This window comes from Lepus europaeus, chromosome 1 (genome assembly GCF_033115175.1).
Source record: "Lepus europaeus isolate LE1 chromosome 1, mLepTim1.pri, whole genome shotgun sequence".
Lineage (NCBI taxonomy): Eukaryota > Metazoa > Chordata > Mammalia > Lagomorpha > Leporidae > Lepus > Lepus europaeus.
The window spans coordinates 126,281,232-126,301,096 of record NC_084827.1 but is presented as its reverse complement, the minus strand read 5'-3'; the positions used below and the strand labels follow the sequence as shown (position 1 = coordinate 126,301,096).

The 19,865-nt window shown below is 40.0% G+C and overlaps 1 protein-coding gene across 1 annotated transcript in view; it reads left to right on the top strand.

The window, feature by feature from the left end:
• NCKAP1 (NCK associated protein 1) overlaps positions 1-6,811 on the top strand; it is a 122,361-nt gene extending 115,550 nt beyond the window's left edge. The window contains exons 29-31 of the mRNA XM_062188773.1: positions 344-453; positions 4,879-4,968; positions 5,885-6,811. Of these exons, the coding sequence (XP_062044757.1) occupies positions 344-453; positions 4,879-4,968; positions 5,885-6,001 (317 nt within the window). The 3' untranslated portion in view covers positions 6,002-6,811. The remainder of the gene's footprint in view (positions 1-343; positions 454-4,878; positions 4,969-5,884) is intronic.
• Positions 6,812-19,865: the final 13,054 nt, after the last annotated feature.

Genomic DNA, 19,865 nt, shown 5'->3' with positions numbered 1-19,865 from the left:
AGGATTATATTAAGGAGTGGATGATAAAATGTTTGTAAAGCAGCCAAGCACTGCTTTTTTGGTTTCTAAGTTATTGTAAAACATGTATGATTTCTTTTAGGGGTTTTTGAAAGTATTTGCCTGTTTAATATAGATACGATCTTTTGTTGCTGTCATATTATGCAGTTACTGAAAACACCATTCCTTGTGAAAAAGGAAGGCAAGTCAGTTGATGCCCCAGCTCTGCTTCTAATCATGTCTCTATTTATGTAGATTGTGAAGTCATTAAATATTTGCCTGCTATGTATTATTTGATATTTTGGGGTCATACAGAATCTATACCACCTTATTTGCACTTTCTCAGGACACTGCAACAATATACATTGCTTGGCCAAAGCCATCAACCAGATCGCAGCAGCTTTGTTTACAATTCACAAAGGAAGCATTGAAGACCGTCTTAAAGAATTTTTGGCCGTAAGTATAATCAAGTAACAAAACTCATGACATTTTATAAAGAAAACTAAAAATCACAACCATGTGATACAATAGAGTAAATGTCATTTATTTTACATTTTATTTAGTGTCCTCTAATGATATTTTTGCTTTTAAATTCTTTAGTAAATGAGTTTCAGTCTCCTTTTAATTTTTTTTGAGTACTTTTGGAGGGAGGGACAAGCAAAAGCATTAAAATTAAGCAACAAGGCTTAATTTTTTCCCTGCAGACTCAGAAGCCTCTCCCCGCCTCTCTGGAGCTCTGCAATGTGACCTTTTTTTTCCCCTAGAGTTTGAAAAGGGAAAATTGAACCAAATAGAGATTATTTCCTTTGAAAAAGATGTATTTGACTAATTTCCATTTACTTGGAAAAAGACCACTAATGATGACAAACTCAGCAATAAAAATTATTGCTTGCTACCAAGAGAGTACTGCTAAGTCTAGCCTCATAAAAATATGACTCTTGGTTTCTATGTTAGTGTAGTTCTTTTTTTTTTTTTTTTAATTTGTTTCTTTATTTTGAAAGGCAGAGAGTGAGAGTGAGAGAGAGAGAGAGAGAGAGAGAGAGAGATATCTTACATCCACTGGTTCACTGCCCAAATGGCCACAGTGACTAGGACTGGACCAGGCCAAAGCTGGTAGCTGAAACTCCATCTGGTTCTCCCATGTGGGTGGCAGGGGTCCAAACACTTGGGCCATCTTCCACTGCTTTCCCTAGGCCATTAGCTGGGAACTGGAATGAAGATGGGGCATCCAGAACATGAACTGGCACCAGATGGGATCCCAGTGTTTCAAGGCAGTAGCTTTACCCACTACACTGCAACTCCTATGGCCCCTCTTTATATCCTTTATTTCCATATTTTATTTAAGGAAAAATGTACCTTAGCATACTGAACTCTACAATATTTGCTTCTTTTTCAGCTACAAATATTGTTAGCTTTTTTAAAAAATTATTTTTTTGTTTTAAAAGTAAATGTAGGAGGGCCGGCGCTGTGGCTCAACAGGCTAATCCTCTGCCTTGCGGCGCTGGCACACCCGGTTCTAGTCCTGATCGGGACACCGGATTCTGTCCTGGTTGCCCCTCTTCCAGACCAGCTCTCTGCTATGGCCCGGGAAGGCAGTGGAGGATGGCCCAAGTGCTTGGGCCCTGCACCTGCATGGGAGACCAGGAGAAGCACCTGGCTCCTGGCTTCGGATCAGCGCGGTGCGCTGGCCGCAACACGCCAGCTGTGGCGACCAATGGAGGGTGAACCATCGGCAAAGGAAGACCTTTCTCTCTGTCTCTCTCTCTCACTGTCCACTCTGCCTGTCAAAAAAAAAAAAAAAAAAAAGTAAATGTAAGAGAAAATGAATTTAAAGGTAAATGAGAAGAAAATAACTTCTATTTTAAGGAAAATAGTAATAAAATTTTTCTTTTCTTTCCTTTTGCTTTATTTCCTTTGTTCAGGATTCAATGTCCTAATCTCAGTGTGTTCCTATAATTTCAAACTCAATGTAAAATTGTCTTCCATTTTGGCAATTAAGAAATATAGTAGTCCTCCTTTATCTTTAGGGAATATGTTCAAGATTCCCGGTTGATGCCTGAAGCCAGATAATAATGACCATAATATATACTGATTTTCCTATTCATACATACCTGTGATAAAGATTATAAGTTAGGAACAATAGGAGATTAACAACAGTAACTAATGATAAAATAGAACAGTTAAAATAATAAACTCTCTCTTTCTCAAAATATCTTACTGTGGTATACTAACCCTTCCTCATGATGTTACATGATACAGTGATGAAAGATGAAGTGAAGTGAGTGATGTAGGTATTGTATTGTAGTTATTGTGTTGGGCTTTTGTTGACGTGGTGATGATACATCAGGAGGATCATTGAACCATGATAATGATGATAATTGAGATCAGGAGTCTGTCAGTAATTGTACTCCCCCCTCCCCTTTGCAAAAAAAAATTTTGAAATATTATTGTTATTGGAAGTAGTTATCTCTTTTTAACCCATCCAAATATTGCTACAGAGGTTATAATCCTTTGGTGCTCATGTAGGTGATGACTTTCTTGCTGTGTTCCATCCAAAGATCATAGTCCTTTTAATTCTGTCCTTTAAAGTGTACAGTTTGAAACGCTTTAGCATCTTTCTAAAGTGGATCTACACTGCTAATTCTGCTTTAGTTTCTTCATCTTCATCATCTTCCTATTTAGGTAACTCAACATTGTATTCCAGTTCCTCATTTGTTGACACTTCTCAGTGGCTATCAGTATGTTCTTTCTCTGTTTTATCAGACATGTTGACGTGCCACCAGTTTGTCTTTGTGAATGATTTTCCTGACTTCTTCATCAGTCTCTGGAAAGCCTGTCAAATCATTCATGACTTCATAAGTTCTTCCAGCAGGCATTTATAGTTTCTCGTTTTCATGTATCCATTGTAGCTTAGGTGAATGTTATTGCCTGAACAGTACAAATGATTTCCAGCACTATGTATGTCCAGATTAGTCTGCCTCAGTTGGTAAAGAATGCAGTCAAATATGAGGCAAGTGTATGTGCCTTTGACAAATTGAATAATGCCCTAGTCAAGGGGCTGAAGCAATGAGTTTGTATTTGGAAGTCAAAAATACAACTATAATATTTGCATTTTCAAAACAAACAGATTCAGGTGCTTTGTCTGTTTTCAGTAGGACTTTAAATTTGAAGGCTTCTCTTAATATTTTTTCACTTCTGGTTTCAAACATTAATGGAACCACTCCATAAACAAGATGGCTGTCACCCTCACTTTATGATTATGCTATCAGAACACAGGCAGATAATTTTTGTTTTTGAGAGCATGTCTTTGCATACTATGGCTGATTTTATCACTATGCCTTTCAGGATTGCCACATGATACCAGAGTTCTTTTGTTCTTCTATGTTTTAAGCTCTGGTGCTACCTTTGCACTTTAATGAGGAATGGTATTCTTTCTCCATAATCAACCTCTTCAGCTCTACCCAAAATGTAGCAGCAGCTCTGTCCAGTATTTTTTTTTTTTTTTTCAGTTCAAGTCTATTTCTAAATCTGTGTAACCATCTTTACATGCAGTAAATGGTTGGTATCAGGGAATTTCGTGCTCAAATCTTTGTATAGGCTTAATGCTTTCTGGTGAAATATGTTGCCATCAATTGGAACATGTTTTCTGTTCATGTCTTCCCCCAAATTTAATGTCTTTTCATGTCAACCAAGCACTTCACATGCAGTGTGGCCATAACTTTTACAGTTTTAGCACAAATTTCTTTTTCCTTCTTGATAACTTTATGGGTAGATTTGTTCTTAATATAGACCTTAGCAACCTTAGCATATGTTTTTTGTTCATTCTTGAACTGGAGAGCTTTTAACTTTTCTCTTATCACAGCTTCTCTTTGGTATATTCAAATTGCCAGCATCACCACACTTGCTCTTTGGAGCCATTATTAAGTAAAATGAGGGTTACTTGAACACAAGCACTGCAAAACAGTGACAGTTGTTCTGATAACCAAAAGTAAGTGACCAATGGGTGGAAAGCATATACAGTCTGGATGGGTGGGTAGTGTATATAATATGGATACACAACAGATGGATAATTTGGCTGGATGGAGCAGAATGGTACAGGATTTTATCACACTACTTAGTACACAATTTAGAACTTGTTTCTGGAATTTTCCATTTAATATTTTTTGGACTGTGGTTGACTTCTGTTAATAAACCACGGAAAGCAAAAGGTCAGATAAAAGGAGACTACTGTTTATTTAACAGCAGATATTGGAAAGAGGAAAAGTTTGAATACTTTCAAAGAGAGACTTGTTCTGAAAAAGAAATTTAAATTTTTTTTTTTTTTTTTTTGGACAGGCAGAGTGGATAGTGAAAGAGAGAGAGACAGAGGGAAAGGTCTTCCTTTTTGCCGTTGGTTCACCCTCCAATGGCTGCTGTGGCTGGCGCTTCGCGCTGATCCGAAGCCAGGAGCCAGGTGCTTCTCCTGGTCTCCCATGCAGGTGCAGGGCCCAAGGATTTGGGCCATCCTCCACTGCCTTCCCGAGCCATAGCAGAGAGCTGGCCTGGAAGAAGGGCAACCAGGATAGAATCCGGTGCCCCAACCGGGACTAGAACCGGGTGTGCCGGCGCCACAAGGCGGAGGATTAGCCTGTTAAGCCACGGCGCCGGCCAAGAAATTTTAAAGATCAATTTTCTTTACTACATTTATTTCCTTGGGATCTGTCCTTTGATGCTTTCTAAACTATTGCTTGACTGTGTATTTAGACATCTGATTTAATTGCTCATCATTTTATTTATAGCACTAATAATTAATGTGTTGGAAGTTGAATCATCCTGAAAATAAAAAAGTAACTGATGAACATTTCATTAAAAACTCACTTGATATGTATGTGTATTTTTAAGCTTGCCTCCTCAAGTCTACTGAAAATTGGCCAAGAAACAGATAAAACTACAACAAGAAATAGAGAATCTGTTTATTTACTGCTAGACATGGTAAGTCTCATCTTAATTTTTACTGACAACAAAAGGTTTGAGCCATTCCTGACTGCCTTTTCTTGGCAAGCTGAGGTAGTTTTTGATTTCTTGTATTCACTCCACCCAACCTATACAATTTCTTAAAATGGCTAAAAAAACTGACATCCCTTACATTTTATATTTATGTTAATATTAACAAACAAAATCAAAGTTGAGCATTAACTATGAAGTATTCTTTTATGAATAGTTTTTCAACCTGTTGGGGAACATTTGGGCCTTGTATTTTCCTGGTATATACGTTTGATTCTCTTTAGTTTTCTGATTTTCCTAATATTCTGACTCTGTTCATCAAATGTAAGTTCCTGTAATTTTCTATGCCCACTGTCTATGAAGCACCTACACTCTTTTTTACCATAAGGCTCTGCTTCACTTAGAGTCATGTCTGTTTCTTGCAGAGAACAATGTCCATCATAATGACCAGCGTGTCCCCATAGTGCAAATCTCTTTCATGATAATCTTTTCTGATTACTCTCTCGTACATTAATCTTTCTTTCTTTTTGAACTCATCTAGAATTTACAACTTGCTATTTAATTATGGATGGTCTTATGTCTGATTTTGCTTTCTAGCTTAGTCTAGGGATATGGACCACATTTTCAGTATCCTTATGTTTTCTTTTATCTGTTATATTGTTAAGGACAATAAAAGTACTCAACACGTTCTGTTGAGTGATTGATTTTATCAAAGAGTAACATTTTTCAAGGATTTTGATATAATTCACTGTGACACATTAATATTTTTGATTTTAAAGTAGAAGGAAAATAATTTATGTCAATTTTTTAATGAAACAGTATAGATATTTTTACATAATTGGTTGTCAGTAAATGTTCCCATGATAAATAACTTAAATTTCCATGCATTTTTGGAATTTTTCAGATTGTACAGGAATCCCCATTCTTGACAATGGATCTTTTGGAATCTTGTTTTCCTTATGTCTTGCTGAGAAATGCATACCATGCTGTCTACAAACAAAGTGTTACATCTTCTGCATAAAATACCTACTTATTGAAGACAAGCACGCATTTCTGTTGCCTCGGTTTATCTGTAAACTGTGGAACTATTTTACCTTAAGGCCTGAAAAACAGTTTTGTGGATTATAAATTTCTTTCATGGTGTATTTTCTGATTTTTGATTTCTTAATATGGTTGTACTACAATATACTTGGTTGATTTAGGTTGCACATTCTCTGAATTCACTGAAATCATTCCTATAATTTTAGAGTATCATTTGTTTGAAAAACCTACATTATCTACATGTTTTTTGATATTTGATAATGAAAAACATACCCTTTGCTTGTTTATTTCTGAAAAAGAATTGTATTTAGTGATTATTTTAGATAGTGATACTAGAGCATTCATCTGTGTGTAAATTATTTCATATAGGAAAGAGTTCTGATCTGTACTTATGGTTCTTATTGAAAACAAAATTGGATGTGCATTTCTGTGATGTTATGAATACATTTCTATTTTATTTTGAAACATTTGCCAAACTAAATACTGTAACACTGTATAACATTAAAAATGTTAAAGGACTGCTTAGCATTAGAAGCAGATCGTGTCCCAAAATTCTAAAACAGCAGCATATGCTGTTGTTTGTATAAAGCCTAGTGATAATTTTTAGACTAACTTCCATGGTGCCCTGTTGGCATTAGCACTACCATTATACCCTGCTGTATAATAAACAATCTTAGACATTTATCAACTGTTGATACAGATGTTAGTCCCTAACCACTTTTTATATGTTTTAAATTTTTGAAATTCAAGTGTACCTGCCATAACATAAAATAAACACTAGACTGTATCACATTTTGAATTATTTCTTTAATTAAAGCCTTTGGAAATTTATTAAATAATATGAAATTTTTAGTTTAAAATAAACTGATTTGGGAATGTTTTAAGTACAACATTTGGTAACAGGTCAACTATTAGATTATTTATTTTGAAATATTCCACAGGAAAAAACATAAAAATTGGGAAATAAAATTATGTGACTTTTTTTTAATTAAGGACTAAAAGAAAAATTATGTACCATCAGCTTGCTAACTGTATCTGCCAGAATGGAGAGAATTATTTAAAAGAATGATAAAAAATTAAATGATCCTGAAGAGAATGTTTTTGAGAACTGGTAAATCAGTCAACAGTGAATGGAAAATACATAGAAGGCCTGTTGCTTAGTGGTTGGCATTGAGGGGAAAGCAGCTCATTTAGCTTGAAAACCAAACAGATGTTCAGCTCTTTGATTGGCATTGTGAAGTCGTTTTCTCAACAGCTTTGTATCTGGGAATTACAAAGAGCTATTGTTCACAGCTTCTTACGTATTGGTAACTTGTGTTAAGATCAAAAAGCTGCTGTGAACTCAGTTACAGTGTTTTTCTTTGTTCAGCTGTGGGGAATGCAATGATTGAGATGCCACAAGATCATCATACTACTTACTGTTTTGGTGTGATTTATCAAGTATATATTTAAAGCAGGGAATCATTGTCACTATTTGTCATAAATTTCAGTGGGTCCACTAGGATTTTTTTTTTTAGGGAAACTTTTTAATGGAAATCATTCCAACCTGAAATAGCCAAATCCATGTGAATAGTTGAAACTAAGATTTAATTCTGTATGTTTCAAAGTATTAGGATCCTAGAGTAGTTACAACTTTGTTGGCAGTGATATCCTGAGAGATAGAGTAGGTATTTGAGTCTGTGTACGTAGGAGTAATATGCAGAAGGATGTAATTAAACCGTATTTAACCACTAGTAGGCCAAAAAAAAAAAAAATCACCCTTTCATAACCACCTGAAGTTTTGCTCATTCAAAATTTTTTCACATACATCTAATCATTCTGACTGAATTCATACTACAACATAATATCATTGTTATTTTCTCTACAATAATGTTATCATCCCTACACAATGGCCTGTAATCTAATTATTTCACTCAATAACTGCAGAAGGTCTCTAATAGTCTTTTTAATGCTTCCAAATATTCTAACTAATTTGACAGTTTCAATTGTATGCTAGGAAATTTCTTGTTTTTCATTATTATGAACATCTTAAATTTATGTCTTGATGAACTTGATCCATCATTTCCCTAGGGTATCTCTCAGAATTATTTCCTGTTACTTATCCATTCAGTTCAGCCAATCTTTTTAGATGCTGCAATATATTGGTTAGAGAAATATAGGTCTCCCTTTCACAGTCAGGTTTGTATTTCAATTGTGATTAACATTAAAGGAGCAAACTTCTGATAGTGTTAAGGAAATGTATAGAAAGCAGTAAAGGAGTTGATAGGGCACTGCTTTTAGAGAATCATAAGGGAAGACATCTATAATAAAAACCATTTAAGCTCATACCTAAAGGATGAGGAAGAACCAGAAGTGAGCATAGGGCTGAACAGTGGCAGTAAGGGCCAATTAGGCAAGCACTAAGTAGGCATACATGAGAAGTCGCACATAGGCTACTTAGTATCTGTGTCATAAGGAAAACTCAAGGCCCCTCTAACATCCTCTTATTTGAGATCTAGCTCTCAGTCTTTCCTGATCTGCCTGCTTGCTTTCTTTATTCTTTGCTTATATAATCAGAGCTCATAAATCCAAACTAACAGATTGCTGAATAAGGAAATGAACATGAATGCACTGATAATGCTGTGACATTAATCTGAAAATGGTAAGGTCTGTTATATACTATTGGACCTTCTAACCCAATCCCAAACTCCATCAGGCAATCAACTGTGACCTGATTAATTTAACATGCAGTCATACCCATTTCACTTGCCTTTGTAGGATTTTAACTATATTATTCCTAAGACTTTTGTGAGTAATCCTTAAAGTAGTAAGGATGAAGCATTGTGATCAAGTAGTAACTTCTTATATCTTATTTTCCTCCTTTATAGGCATTTGAAATGACAGCATGGATCATCATTTAATTTAATGGGTTTAGCCTGTATTTCTAATTAGATTTAAAAAAAAAAAAAAAAAAACCTTCCCCTTCCTAAGATTTACTATGATCTCTTTCTTTGTGGCAAAAGATTTGTTCAAAATTTTGTAAGTTTAATCTTTTTTTTTAACTGGATTCTGTTGAATCTTGAAAGGAAAATTCAAAAGTATCTATTAGTGTTGAAACTTGCTTTAGGTATATTTTTAAAAATCTTTTTCAGAGAGAGAGAGAAACAAACTGAGCTCCCATCTACTGGTTCACACCCCAAATGCCTGAAACAGCCAGGACTGTTGAGAGCCAGGAGCCAAGAATGCAATCCAGGTCTTCCATGTGAGTGGCGGGGAACCTAATTACTTGAGCCACTGCAACTGCATTCCATGGTTTGCATTGGCAGGAAATTCTGGGGACAGGAGCCAGAACTCAGAAGTCGGATGCCAGATATCTTAACCATTAGGCTAGACACTCTCTAAAATTTAATTCTTGTATCAACTGAACTGCCAAACATATTGCTGCCATTTACAGTCTAGATTTAGCATGTCTAACTCTGGAGTGTTTTTTCTTTCTTTCTTTCTTTTCTTTCTTTCTTTCTTTCTTTCTTTCTTTCTTTCTTTCTTTCTTTCTTTTTCTTTCTTTCTTTTTTAAGATTTTATTTATTTATTTGAGAGGTAGAGTTACAGACAGTGAGAGGGAAAGACAGAGAGAAAGGTCTTCCTTTTGTTGGTTCACTCCCCATATGGCTGCAACGGCCGGAACTGTGCGTATCAGGAGCCAGGAGCTTCTTCTGGTCTCCCATGTGGGTGCAGGGGCCTAAGGACTTGGGCCATCTTCTACTGCTTTCCCAGGCCATAGGGCTAATTTGGAAGAAGAGCAGCTGGGACTGGAACCAGCGCCCATATGGTACACTGGCACCTCAAGCAGAGGATTAACCTGCGTCATGTTGCCGGCCCCTGGAGTGTTTTCATTTCCAATAATTTTCAGCCTGTATTTCTGGTCTAAAACACAGCAAAAATAGAATAAATTAGCAATCTGAAATTAGGAATCTAGCCATGGAGGGCTATGTCTCATTTCTGGTTTACATGCACTCTCCTCCCACCTCCTTTACCTAATTCTTTCTCTAGAGGAGTGAGGTGGATAGTCAAGTTCTTGGCATAGGAACATTCTAATCAAGCTCCTACATGAGGTCCACAAATCGTGGTGACCTGAAGTTGGGGCTTTGTGGGGTATGTGACCTTGGGTACCATGTCTCACTAGTGTGTGGTTCAGTCACATTTATAGTACACTTGAATACACATACTGGCCAAGTGTTCAATGGCTGAGTCAAATTATTTGGCCAAAGCCTAAGCTGAAAACTATTGTAGGATAAACTTCTGTAATACAATAATAATGAAATTTTATTAAAAAATACTATAATTTAATGGAATATTAGTGATGTTTTAAAACTTTAATGTGTAGAATCATTAATTTCTTAGTGTTTTCCACTGCTAAATTGCTCCCAAAACTCATTAAACCACTCATTTAAGATACATTTGAGGGGCTGGCATAGTGGATAAAGCTGCCACCTGTGATGCTGGCATCCCATATGGGAGCCAGCTTTTTTCCTGGCTGCTCCACTTCTGATCCAGCTCCCTGCCAATGACCTGGGAAAAGCAGTGAAAGATGGCCCAAGTGTATGGACTCCTTCCACCCATGTGGGAGAACTGGATGAAGCTCTTGGCTCCTGGCTTTGGTCTGGCATAGTGCTGGCTGTTGTAGCCATCTGGTAGTGAATTAGAGATGAGAAATATCTCTGGCTCTTCCCCTCTCTGTAACTCTGATTTTCAAATATTCTTTTTTAAAGATGCATTTAAAATACAGGGCACAGAAGAGCTCATGATAAGTGCCACTAAATTCTTAAGATCTGCTTTTTCATTAGTAACTGACTAGGGTGAAAGCATTTCCTTGGGGCAGGCATTTAGCCTAATGGTTGAGACACTGCTAAGACACTAGCTTTCATGATTGGGTTAGTGTCCTTACAAAAGAGCTCCCGAGGTTTGCCTGGTTGTTTCTACCATGTGAAGACACACCAAGATTCAGAAAACAGACCTTCAGCAGATACCAAATCCACCAACACCTTAATCTTGGGCTTCCCAGCCTTCAGAACTGCAAAAAAGAATATTCCCGTTACTTGTACATCACACACTGGAAGGCATTTTGTTAGAGCAGTCAAATGGACTGACACCTTAGTTCTAGAAACGTGGCAGTGGAACAGTGTAGCTCTCAAGATGAAAGCAGCGTTTCTAAATTTCCATTTGCATATCTCTAATGACATGCACACCAATTTCAGCATCTTCTTGCTTAGGTGTAGACTCTCTACAGCAATTATTGTAAGAACTTGCATTTTGAAGTTACAACTTAAGCTGATGTATAAATTAAATAGGTAGCACATGGGAGATGTTCACTCGAAGTTATATATACAATGCTTATCTATTTGAAAGGGAACATTAAATAATAAGTTAGAATACCATACTAATTAGGTATAGCCATACCTATGTAATTCATGGCTGTTGATAATACAGAAGTTTGGGTGCCAAAGAGCACACTGAGGAGCTGTTTAACAGACCTCACAAAGGCTGAAGCTGAGGGGCAGATAATGCACAGTGTCCCAGGCTGATGCTGAGCTTCAGTTCATTCCCAAGTCAACCATCAGCCAAAATATACAAAGGTCTTTGTGTGCAGCTTGAAGCAAGGCCTAGCTGGCAGAACTTGAGATAGGAAGGAAAGGAAAATTTGACCTTGGCTGATAAGAGGGGTTTTGTCCAAGCCAAAAATGTTGGCTAAAGTATTAATGAGATAATGTTTATTAAGAACTCATTATGTACAGACACTGTGCTGAGTTTTATCTAATTTAAGTATTACTCATTTAGTTTTCACAATAGCCCCATATGCTGATTATTCCCGTTTACTGAGGTGGAAACTAAAGTTCAGGAAAGATAAAGTAATTTGCACAAACATACTGCAAGGAAGTAGCAGAGGCCTGGATTTAAATATGACCCACAGAACTGTATTTTTATCACCACATTGCCTCTCAGATCTCTCACATATGAATGTGGACTTTCCTATCCAATAGCTTTTATTAAAGGTTCTTTACACTGAACCACAACTCAGTGAACAAATAACGCAGCACTTGAGTTATTCCACTTGATACTAGACATTTTCAAGCCCATTTCCTTAATCTCCACAACCCAGTTACTTCTCAATTTTCACGAATGAGGAAAACTGACTTGCAGAGCTTTAAAAAAGTATCATGTGTTTTTTTGAAAGGCACATATACAGGTGGAGAGCTCCTGTCCACTGGGTCACTCCCCAAATGCCCTCATTTTGGGGCTTTCAAGAACTGGCTGCTCCAGTTCCCATCCAGCTCTCTGCTGTGGCCTGGGAAAGCAGTAGAAGGTGGCCCAAGTCCTTGGGCCCCTACACCCATGTGGGAAACTCTGAGGAAGCTCCTAGCTCCTGGCTTCAGATGGATCCTGCTCTGGCTGTTGCGGCCATTTGGGGAGTGAACCAGTGGAGGGAAGATCTCTGTCTCTGCCTCCTGTAACTCTGCTTTTCAAATAAATAAATAAATCTGAAAAAACAAAAGGTTTATTTATGTACTTGAAAGAGTGACACATACAGAGGGTTAACTCATGGCACCACAATGCCAGCCCCTTGCTGAACTTTAAAATCCCTTGCAAGTCCCAGTGTCACAAAGTTACTAGGCTGCAGTGCTGAGATTAAAAGCTATGGCTGGGGGCAGGCAATTGTGGCACTGTGGGTTAAGCCATGGCCTGCTACACCAGCATCCTATATGGGCACCAGTCTAAGACCTGGCTGCTTCACTTCTGATCCAGCTCTCTTCTAATGTGCCTGCGTAAGAGGCAGAGGATCGCCCAAGTCCTTAGGCCCCTGCAGCCACATGGGAGACTCAGAAGAAGCTACTGGCTCCTGATTTCGGCCTGGCCCAGCTCGTCATTGTGGCCATTTGGGGAGTGAACCAGCTGATGGAAGATCTCTCTCTCTCTCTCCTCTCTCTCTCTCTCTCTCTCTCTCTCTCTGACTGCCTTTCAAATAAATAAATATTTTTTTTTTAAAAAAAGCTGTGGCTGCCGAATTTCTAGCCTATATTTTTTAACGCTATATCATGCTCTTTCCCTAAGCACTGAAAAAGATTTTCCGGGTAAATGATAGTGGCCCTGGGGTTACTGTTCTTTACTTTTTTGCTTTACTTTTTCTTACCAGTGTTCCTCCATTTAATCTCTACAGAATCACATTTATTAGTCATTTCTCCACCCCACATATATAGTAGTTCATCACATATTTACCAGATTTGAAAATACTGAAGTCTTAAATTCACATAGTGCTTATTTCTGTGTCAACAAAAATGCTGTTTGGGCTAGTTAGTGAAGCTAGTGCAGCTGTGAAGAGAAGTCTCTCTTTGGATACAAGACCTGGCTTAGTATTAGATTAATGGGGGAGTGGTCTACATGTGATTTATCTCTGTCTTTGTGAAAGATGAACTTATTTTTAAGGTAATGATTATCCTTGAATAGTATAAAATCACAACTTCCATTTATGAGATTAGACTGACAAAAAAATGTCATATTCTACAACTCTAGTCCAAAGGATTTTACATTATCTTAAATGAAAAAGTATTTTCCCCTCATTTAACATAAACAATGCTAAAATTAATTTTGAGACTGCTCTATATAGTGTATATATGTCGTATTGTATGTGTATAGATATAAAGCTTGTATACAATTTTCAAATGTGATTACAGTACCCCAAACAATTGCAACAGTTACTGCTTGGAAGCCTCTGTGCTTTTCCACATGCTGTTTCCTACCTCTGGAATGGAATGTTCTCTTATATTCTGCTTGGCGAACTCCTGATCATCCTGTGAATAGTGAACTCAGATGCCACTTAACCTTTCCTTAACATACCATCCTGTTCTAAATCTTTTAAATACCCCTAATATAGAACTTAACATGTCTCCATCTCCTTTGATTCTGGGCATACCTTGGGATTAGGGTCTATATTTATTTTTATCTTTGTCAAGTCAAATCCCCAACCCTGAATAGTTCTCAGAAACTATGATTTTAAAGAGCAAAAAAGGCTGATGACCAGACAGATGTTACAGACATGCACACCTCCACTGGCAGAGATGCCTTTTGTTTCAAGTTGGGAACAAGTGGTTATATTTCTGTTTACTTTTGAGGAGAAGCAGGGTGTCATAAGTTGCATGCAGGTGAAGATTTTCAGCGCATGGGATAGAGGTACTCCACTGGTGCTGCAAAGAAGTGGTTTCTGGGTTTTTTCCCAAGGAGGTAATTGACCTCTCTGGGTGTGTGGCAGAGAAGATGCAGAATCTGAACCTCTTGTGTCAGCAGGTATAAGGGTGGGAGCATTAGCCAGATCTAAAGTTGTTGTGATCTGGAAATGTAAATGAAATGCCAAGTGCAGGAATGAGACGCTCTCAGAGGAATTACAGATTGACTACTCAGGTTAGATTATTGTCCTGAAATAAGGAATGGTCATATCATTCTGGTGGCTCACCTCCAGCTAGAGTCAGTACTTCATAAAAAGGCAGGAGCTTTGAGACACTTAACCGTAATCTTACCCCTTGGCAGAAATGCCTCAAGCTGGTCTAATGATCTCATGTCACCAAGCACAAGGATTAGTAAGCCTTGAAATTTTATCCTGTTAGCATAATTCCTCATCTCTTCTCAAGATTGCACTGGCAATTCCTTTGGCAGCTGATCACACAGAGAGGACCGACAAGGCTCATACCCTTCCAAGACAGCAGAACACTCAGAGAAAGTGCTGCTGCCGCTGAGCTGCTGCAGGTCACAGCACCAGAAAGTTACTGGAGAAAGCAGCTGATCACCTCTCCTGAGCTCTACAATTCCTTCTGCATCCGAATCAAGGTCCAGGGGCTGCTGGCCAGTGAGCAAATATCCTGTCTCCGGTCTGAACTACTTTGTCTTCAGCTGTGAACCATACAACCTTCTAGAAAAGCAAGTCTGAGTATTTACATTCTGCGAGCGGTCTTCAACAAATTCATGGAAGACTTGCATTACCTTGTAATTCCTTTTTCCCATGACCTTTTGAAAAAAAAAAAAAAATGTATTTGAAAGGCAGAGTTACAGGCCAGCGCCTGTGGCGTTGGCACCCCAGGGTTCTAGTCCTGGTTGGGGCACCGGATTCTGTCCCCATTGCTCCTCTTCGAGTCCAGCTCTCTGCTGTGGCCTGGGAGTGCAGTGGAGGATGGCCCTAGTGCTTGGGCCCTGCACCTGCATGGGAGACCAGGGGGAAGCACCTGGCTCCTGGCTTCGGATTGTTGTAGTTCTGGCCGCAGCGGCCATCGGGGGGTGAACCAATGGAAAAGGAAGACCTTTCTCTCTCTCTCTCACTGTGCACTCTGCCTGTCAAAAAAAAAAAAAAAAAAAAAAAAGGCCGGCGCCGTGGCTCAACAGGCTAATCCTCCGCCTTGCGGCGCCGGCACACCGGGTTCTAGTCCCGGTCGGGGCACCGATCCTGTCCCGGTTGCCCCTCTTCCAGGCCAGCTCTCTGCTGTGGCCAGGGAGTGCAGTGGAGGATAGCCCAAGTGCTTGGGCCCTGCACCCCATGGGAGACCAGGATAAGTACCTGGCTCCTGCCATCGGAACAGCGCGGTGCGCTGGCCGCAGCGCACTACCGCGGCGGCCATTGGAGGGTGAACCAACGGCAAAAGGAAGACCTTTCTCTCTGTCTCTCTCTCTCTCACTGTCCACTCTGCCTGTCAAAAAAAAAAAAAAAAAAAAAAAAAAAAGAAAAAGAAAAAGAAAAAGAAAGAAAGGCAGAGTTACAGAAAGAGGCAGAGTCAGAGAGAGAGAGAGGTCTTCCATACACTGGGTCACTCCCTAAATGACTGCAATGGCCAGAGCTGGGCCGATCAGGAGCCAGGCTTTTCATCTGAGTCTCCCATGTGGGTGCAGGGGCCCAAGCACTTTGGTCATTTCCTGCTGCTTTCCTAGGTGCATTAGCAGGGAGCCTAATCAGCAGTGTAGCAGCTGGGACTCAAACTGGCACCCATATCAGATGCCCGCACCACAGATGAAGGCTTTACCTGCTATGCCACAGCACCAGCCCCCAAAAGTACACATATACAGGATGTTACAGTTGGAAAATAGTTACGATATTTTCAGAAAAGCTTCCGAATCCTTCAACCCATTCTAGATGAAGCCTGTGCTAGAAAGTCTACTTTGCTTCCTGCATCAACCTAATTGTACCTTTTGAAGTAGAGTCCTAAAGTAGATGCAGAAGGTAAGCCCTCAGAATGACTTTATCTGCCTGTCTGTGTAAAGAAAGACACCTTGAGAGCATCCAGAGCCCTGAGAGAAACTCCCACAGAGCTCAAAACATGCTCTGACATCTGGTTTGGTTGGATTCCCACTTAAATGATTACCTCTGCTCTTTTTTTTTTTTTTTAAGATTTATTTATTTAGAAAGTCAGAGTTAGAGAAACAGAGAGACAGGTCTTCCATCCACTGGGTCACTCCCTAAATGGCTGCAGTGGCTGGAGCTGTGCCGATCGGAAGCCAGGAGCCAGGAGCTTCCTCTGGGTCTCCCACGTGGGTGCAGGGTCCCAAGGACTTGGGCCATCTTCTGCTTTCCCAGGCCATAGTAGAGAGCTGGATCAGAAGTGGAGCAGCCAAGACACAAACCGGCGCCCATTTTGGATGCTGGCACTGCAGGCGGCAGCTTTACCACTATGCCACAGCGCTGGCCCCCACCTCTGCTCTTGTTTGTTTGTTAAGACATCCTTTACCAAATTTTATTCATTGAAGGGAAGGGAAAGAAAAGGCTAGAAATGCTCCTCTGGACATCACAAAAGGTCCCTCCACGAGAACAACAGAAAAATCATTTCTTGCTTCCAAAGCTGCATAACAGACAGTGGAATTACACTGCGTCTGTCCCGCTGTCATCCTTTCTCTCCTCACAGCACAGATTCTGTGGGGAAAATTTGTTAGTGGGTAATTTGCTTCATTTTTTGGATCTTGAAATTGATAGAATTCCTGATATCATTCTAAATGGCTTAAATTCTAAAGGCAGTCACCAATGAAAATACTAGCATACTATCATGGCAGTTTTAAAATGCGAACTGTTGGGCTGGGTGTTTTTCACAGAGGTTGAGATGCCGCTTGGATGCCTGTGTCTTATTGAAGTGCTTGGCTTTGAGTCCTGGCTCTGCTTTCAATCCAACTTCCTGCTAATGTGCCCATGGTGGGCATCGGGTGATCGCTCAAGTACTTGAGTCCCTGCCACCCATGTGGGAGATTGAGATTGAGCCCTGGTCTCCTGGCTTCAACTTGTCCCAGCCCTGGTGTATTGTGGAAAGTTTGGGAGTGAGTCAGAAGATGGAAGATTGATCTCTCTCTCTTTCTCCCTTTCAAACAAATATATATATTTTTTTAATGTGGAGTATCCTCAGTGACAGTTATGCAAGCAATGAGCAATGACTTTCTAAGAAAGTATATATTGGAGGTGCTCAGTTTTGTCTCAGTTGTTTTAACTGATGTGTTAAAGATTGATTTGCAGGCTGGCGCCGCGGCTCACTAGGCTAATCCTCCGCCTTGCGGCGCCGGCACACCGGGTTCTAGTCCCGGTCGGGGCACTGATCCTGTCCCGGTTGCCCCTCTTCCAGGCCAGCTCTCTGCTGTGGCCAGGGAGTGCAGTGGAGGATGGTCCAAGTGCTTGGGTCCTGCACCCCATGGGAGACCAGGAGAAGCACCTTGCTCCTGCCATCAGATCAGCGCGGTGCGCCGGCCGCAGCACGCCGGCCGTGGTGGCCATTGGAGGGTGAACCAACGGCAAAAAGGAAGACCTTTCTCTCTGTCTCTCTCTCTCTCACTGTCCACTCTGCCTGTCAAAAAAAAAAAAAAAAAAAAAGATTAGATTGATTTGCTAAAAGTTTTCGTTTAAAAGCAATGACTGAGTAGGAAAGTTAAAAGAATATTAATTCTCAGGTTCAAATCTACTCATCCCGGCAGCAGGAGACTTTTCAGAGTCCAAACCTCAGCAATTGTTACAAAATAGCAGTTATATAAATTATAAAACTTAAAGGGTTATGTCCTATCTTAGCTCAGTGAATAGAATCTTTAAATAACTGCTATGTGCTAGATTCTGGGGACATAATGATAACATACAAAACAAAGCAAACTAACTAAAAACACTGTTTAACCAGACTTGTCTGTGATTACGGGCCCTTGCCAGGGTGGGGAATGCAAAATCATTTAGTCTGGCCCTGCCAAGGCAGCTGCAGGCAGGACTCAAAATTCAGTACACCTATAGCAGGCTTTAAGTTGATAATTTTGTATGGCCCATGGATGATGTTATAAGTAAACAAATGGCTCTTTTCAGAAAAAAGGTTCCCCACCCTCAGAGGGGGGCTGCTGCTCAACAGGGCTCCTTCTGCGCACTCTTATCCCGATGTGGAACTCTCTCTGGCTACAGCTGATTAAATGAGGGAGGAAACCAGATCCAAGGGAAGTTGGTCCAATGGCTTGCAAATGTTTTTCTCAGATGTTTCTCACATAAATTAGAACCAAGAGGCCAAGGGTTGTGGTGGGCAGCTACTTGAGCTAAAGGTCTCGGGGAGTAGTGCGCAGTACAGGCAGCCATGGTGAGGTTTCCTGTACTCTCAGGTTACTAGGGCAGAGAGCAGTCAAGAAAGCTGAGCAGGAAAAGAGAATGGAGCTAATACACAAAAAGAAGCCAAAAAGTATGAGAATTACGTAAGATCAGAATGAGAAAACAGATTCCCCCTTTTTTTCACTTAATTAATTTGTATTTGTACAAATTGATTAAAACATGAAAGAGATCTAGTACAAGGCCTGACAAAGAGTGGCTGTTCAAGAAATGGTCATCATACAATTATTGAGATCATGTACTCTTTTTAAAAAAATATTTATTTATTTATTTTGAAAAAGAGAGAAGCAGAGACAGAGAGGGAGGTCTTCTATCTGCTGGTTCACTCCCCAGATGGCTGTAGCAGCCAGCACTGGGCTAGGCTGAACTAGGTGCTTCATCCTGGGTCTCCCACGTGTGTGCCAGGGGGCCAAACACTTTAGTCATCTGCTGCTGCTTTTCCCAGACCATTAGCAGTGAGCTGGATTGGAAGTGGAGCAGCCAGGACTCAAACCGGTGCTCATATGGGATTCTGGGATCTCGAGCAGCAGCTTTACGCACTACACCACAACCCCGGCCCTGTATTTGTATTTCTTGTATGCAAAAGAACCCTGTGCAGAGGAATCCTCATTAAATAATTGCTGAATGAACGAATACACAGGACATTGTGTCCTGACTGGTTGGTGTATTCATGAACCAGTTACAGTCCCTGATGACACAGGGCTTGTCATATACATATGGTCTAGAAGACAAATGTTACATATCTGATCTTGACTATAACATTAACATCAACACTCATCGTTCACTGTAGGAAGCAGACAATAAAACAAACTACTGGGGTCATCGCTGTGGCATAGTGGGTAAAGCTCCTGCCTGCAGTGTCGGCATCCCATATGGGCACCAGTTTGAGTCCCAGCTGCTCCACTTCTGATCCAGCTCTCTGCTATGGCCTGGGAAAGCAGAAGATGGCCCAAGTCCTTGGGCCCCTGCACCCACGTGGGAGACCTGGAAGAAGCTCCTGGCTCCTGGTTTCTGATCAGTGCAGTTCCAGCTGTTGCAGCCATCTGTGGAGTGAATCATCAGATGGAAGACTTCTCTCTCTCCTTCTCTCTCTCTTTCTCTCTCTCCTCTCTCTCTCCCTTTCTCTCTCTGTGTAACTCTGACTTTTAGTAAAATAAATAAATCTTTTAAAAAAAAAAAACTACTTAATGTGGTAGTATCAACACTGAACAGAAGTCCAGGTAAAAAT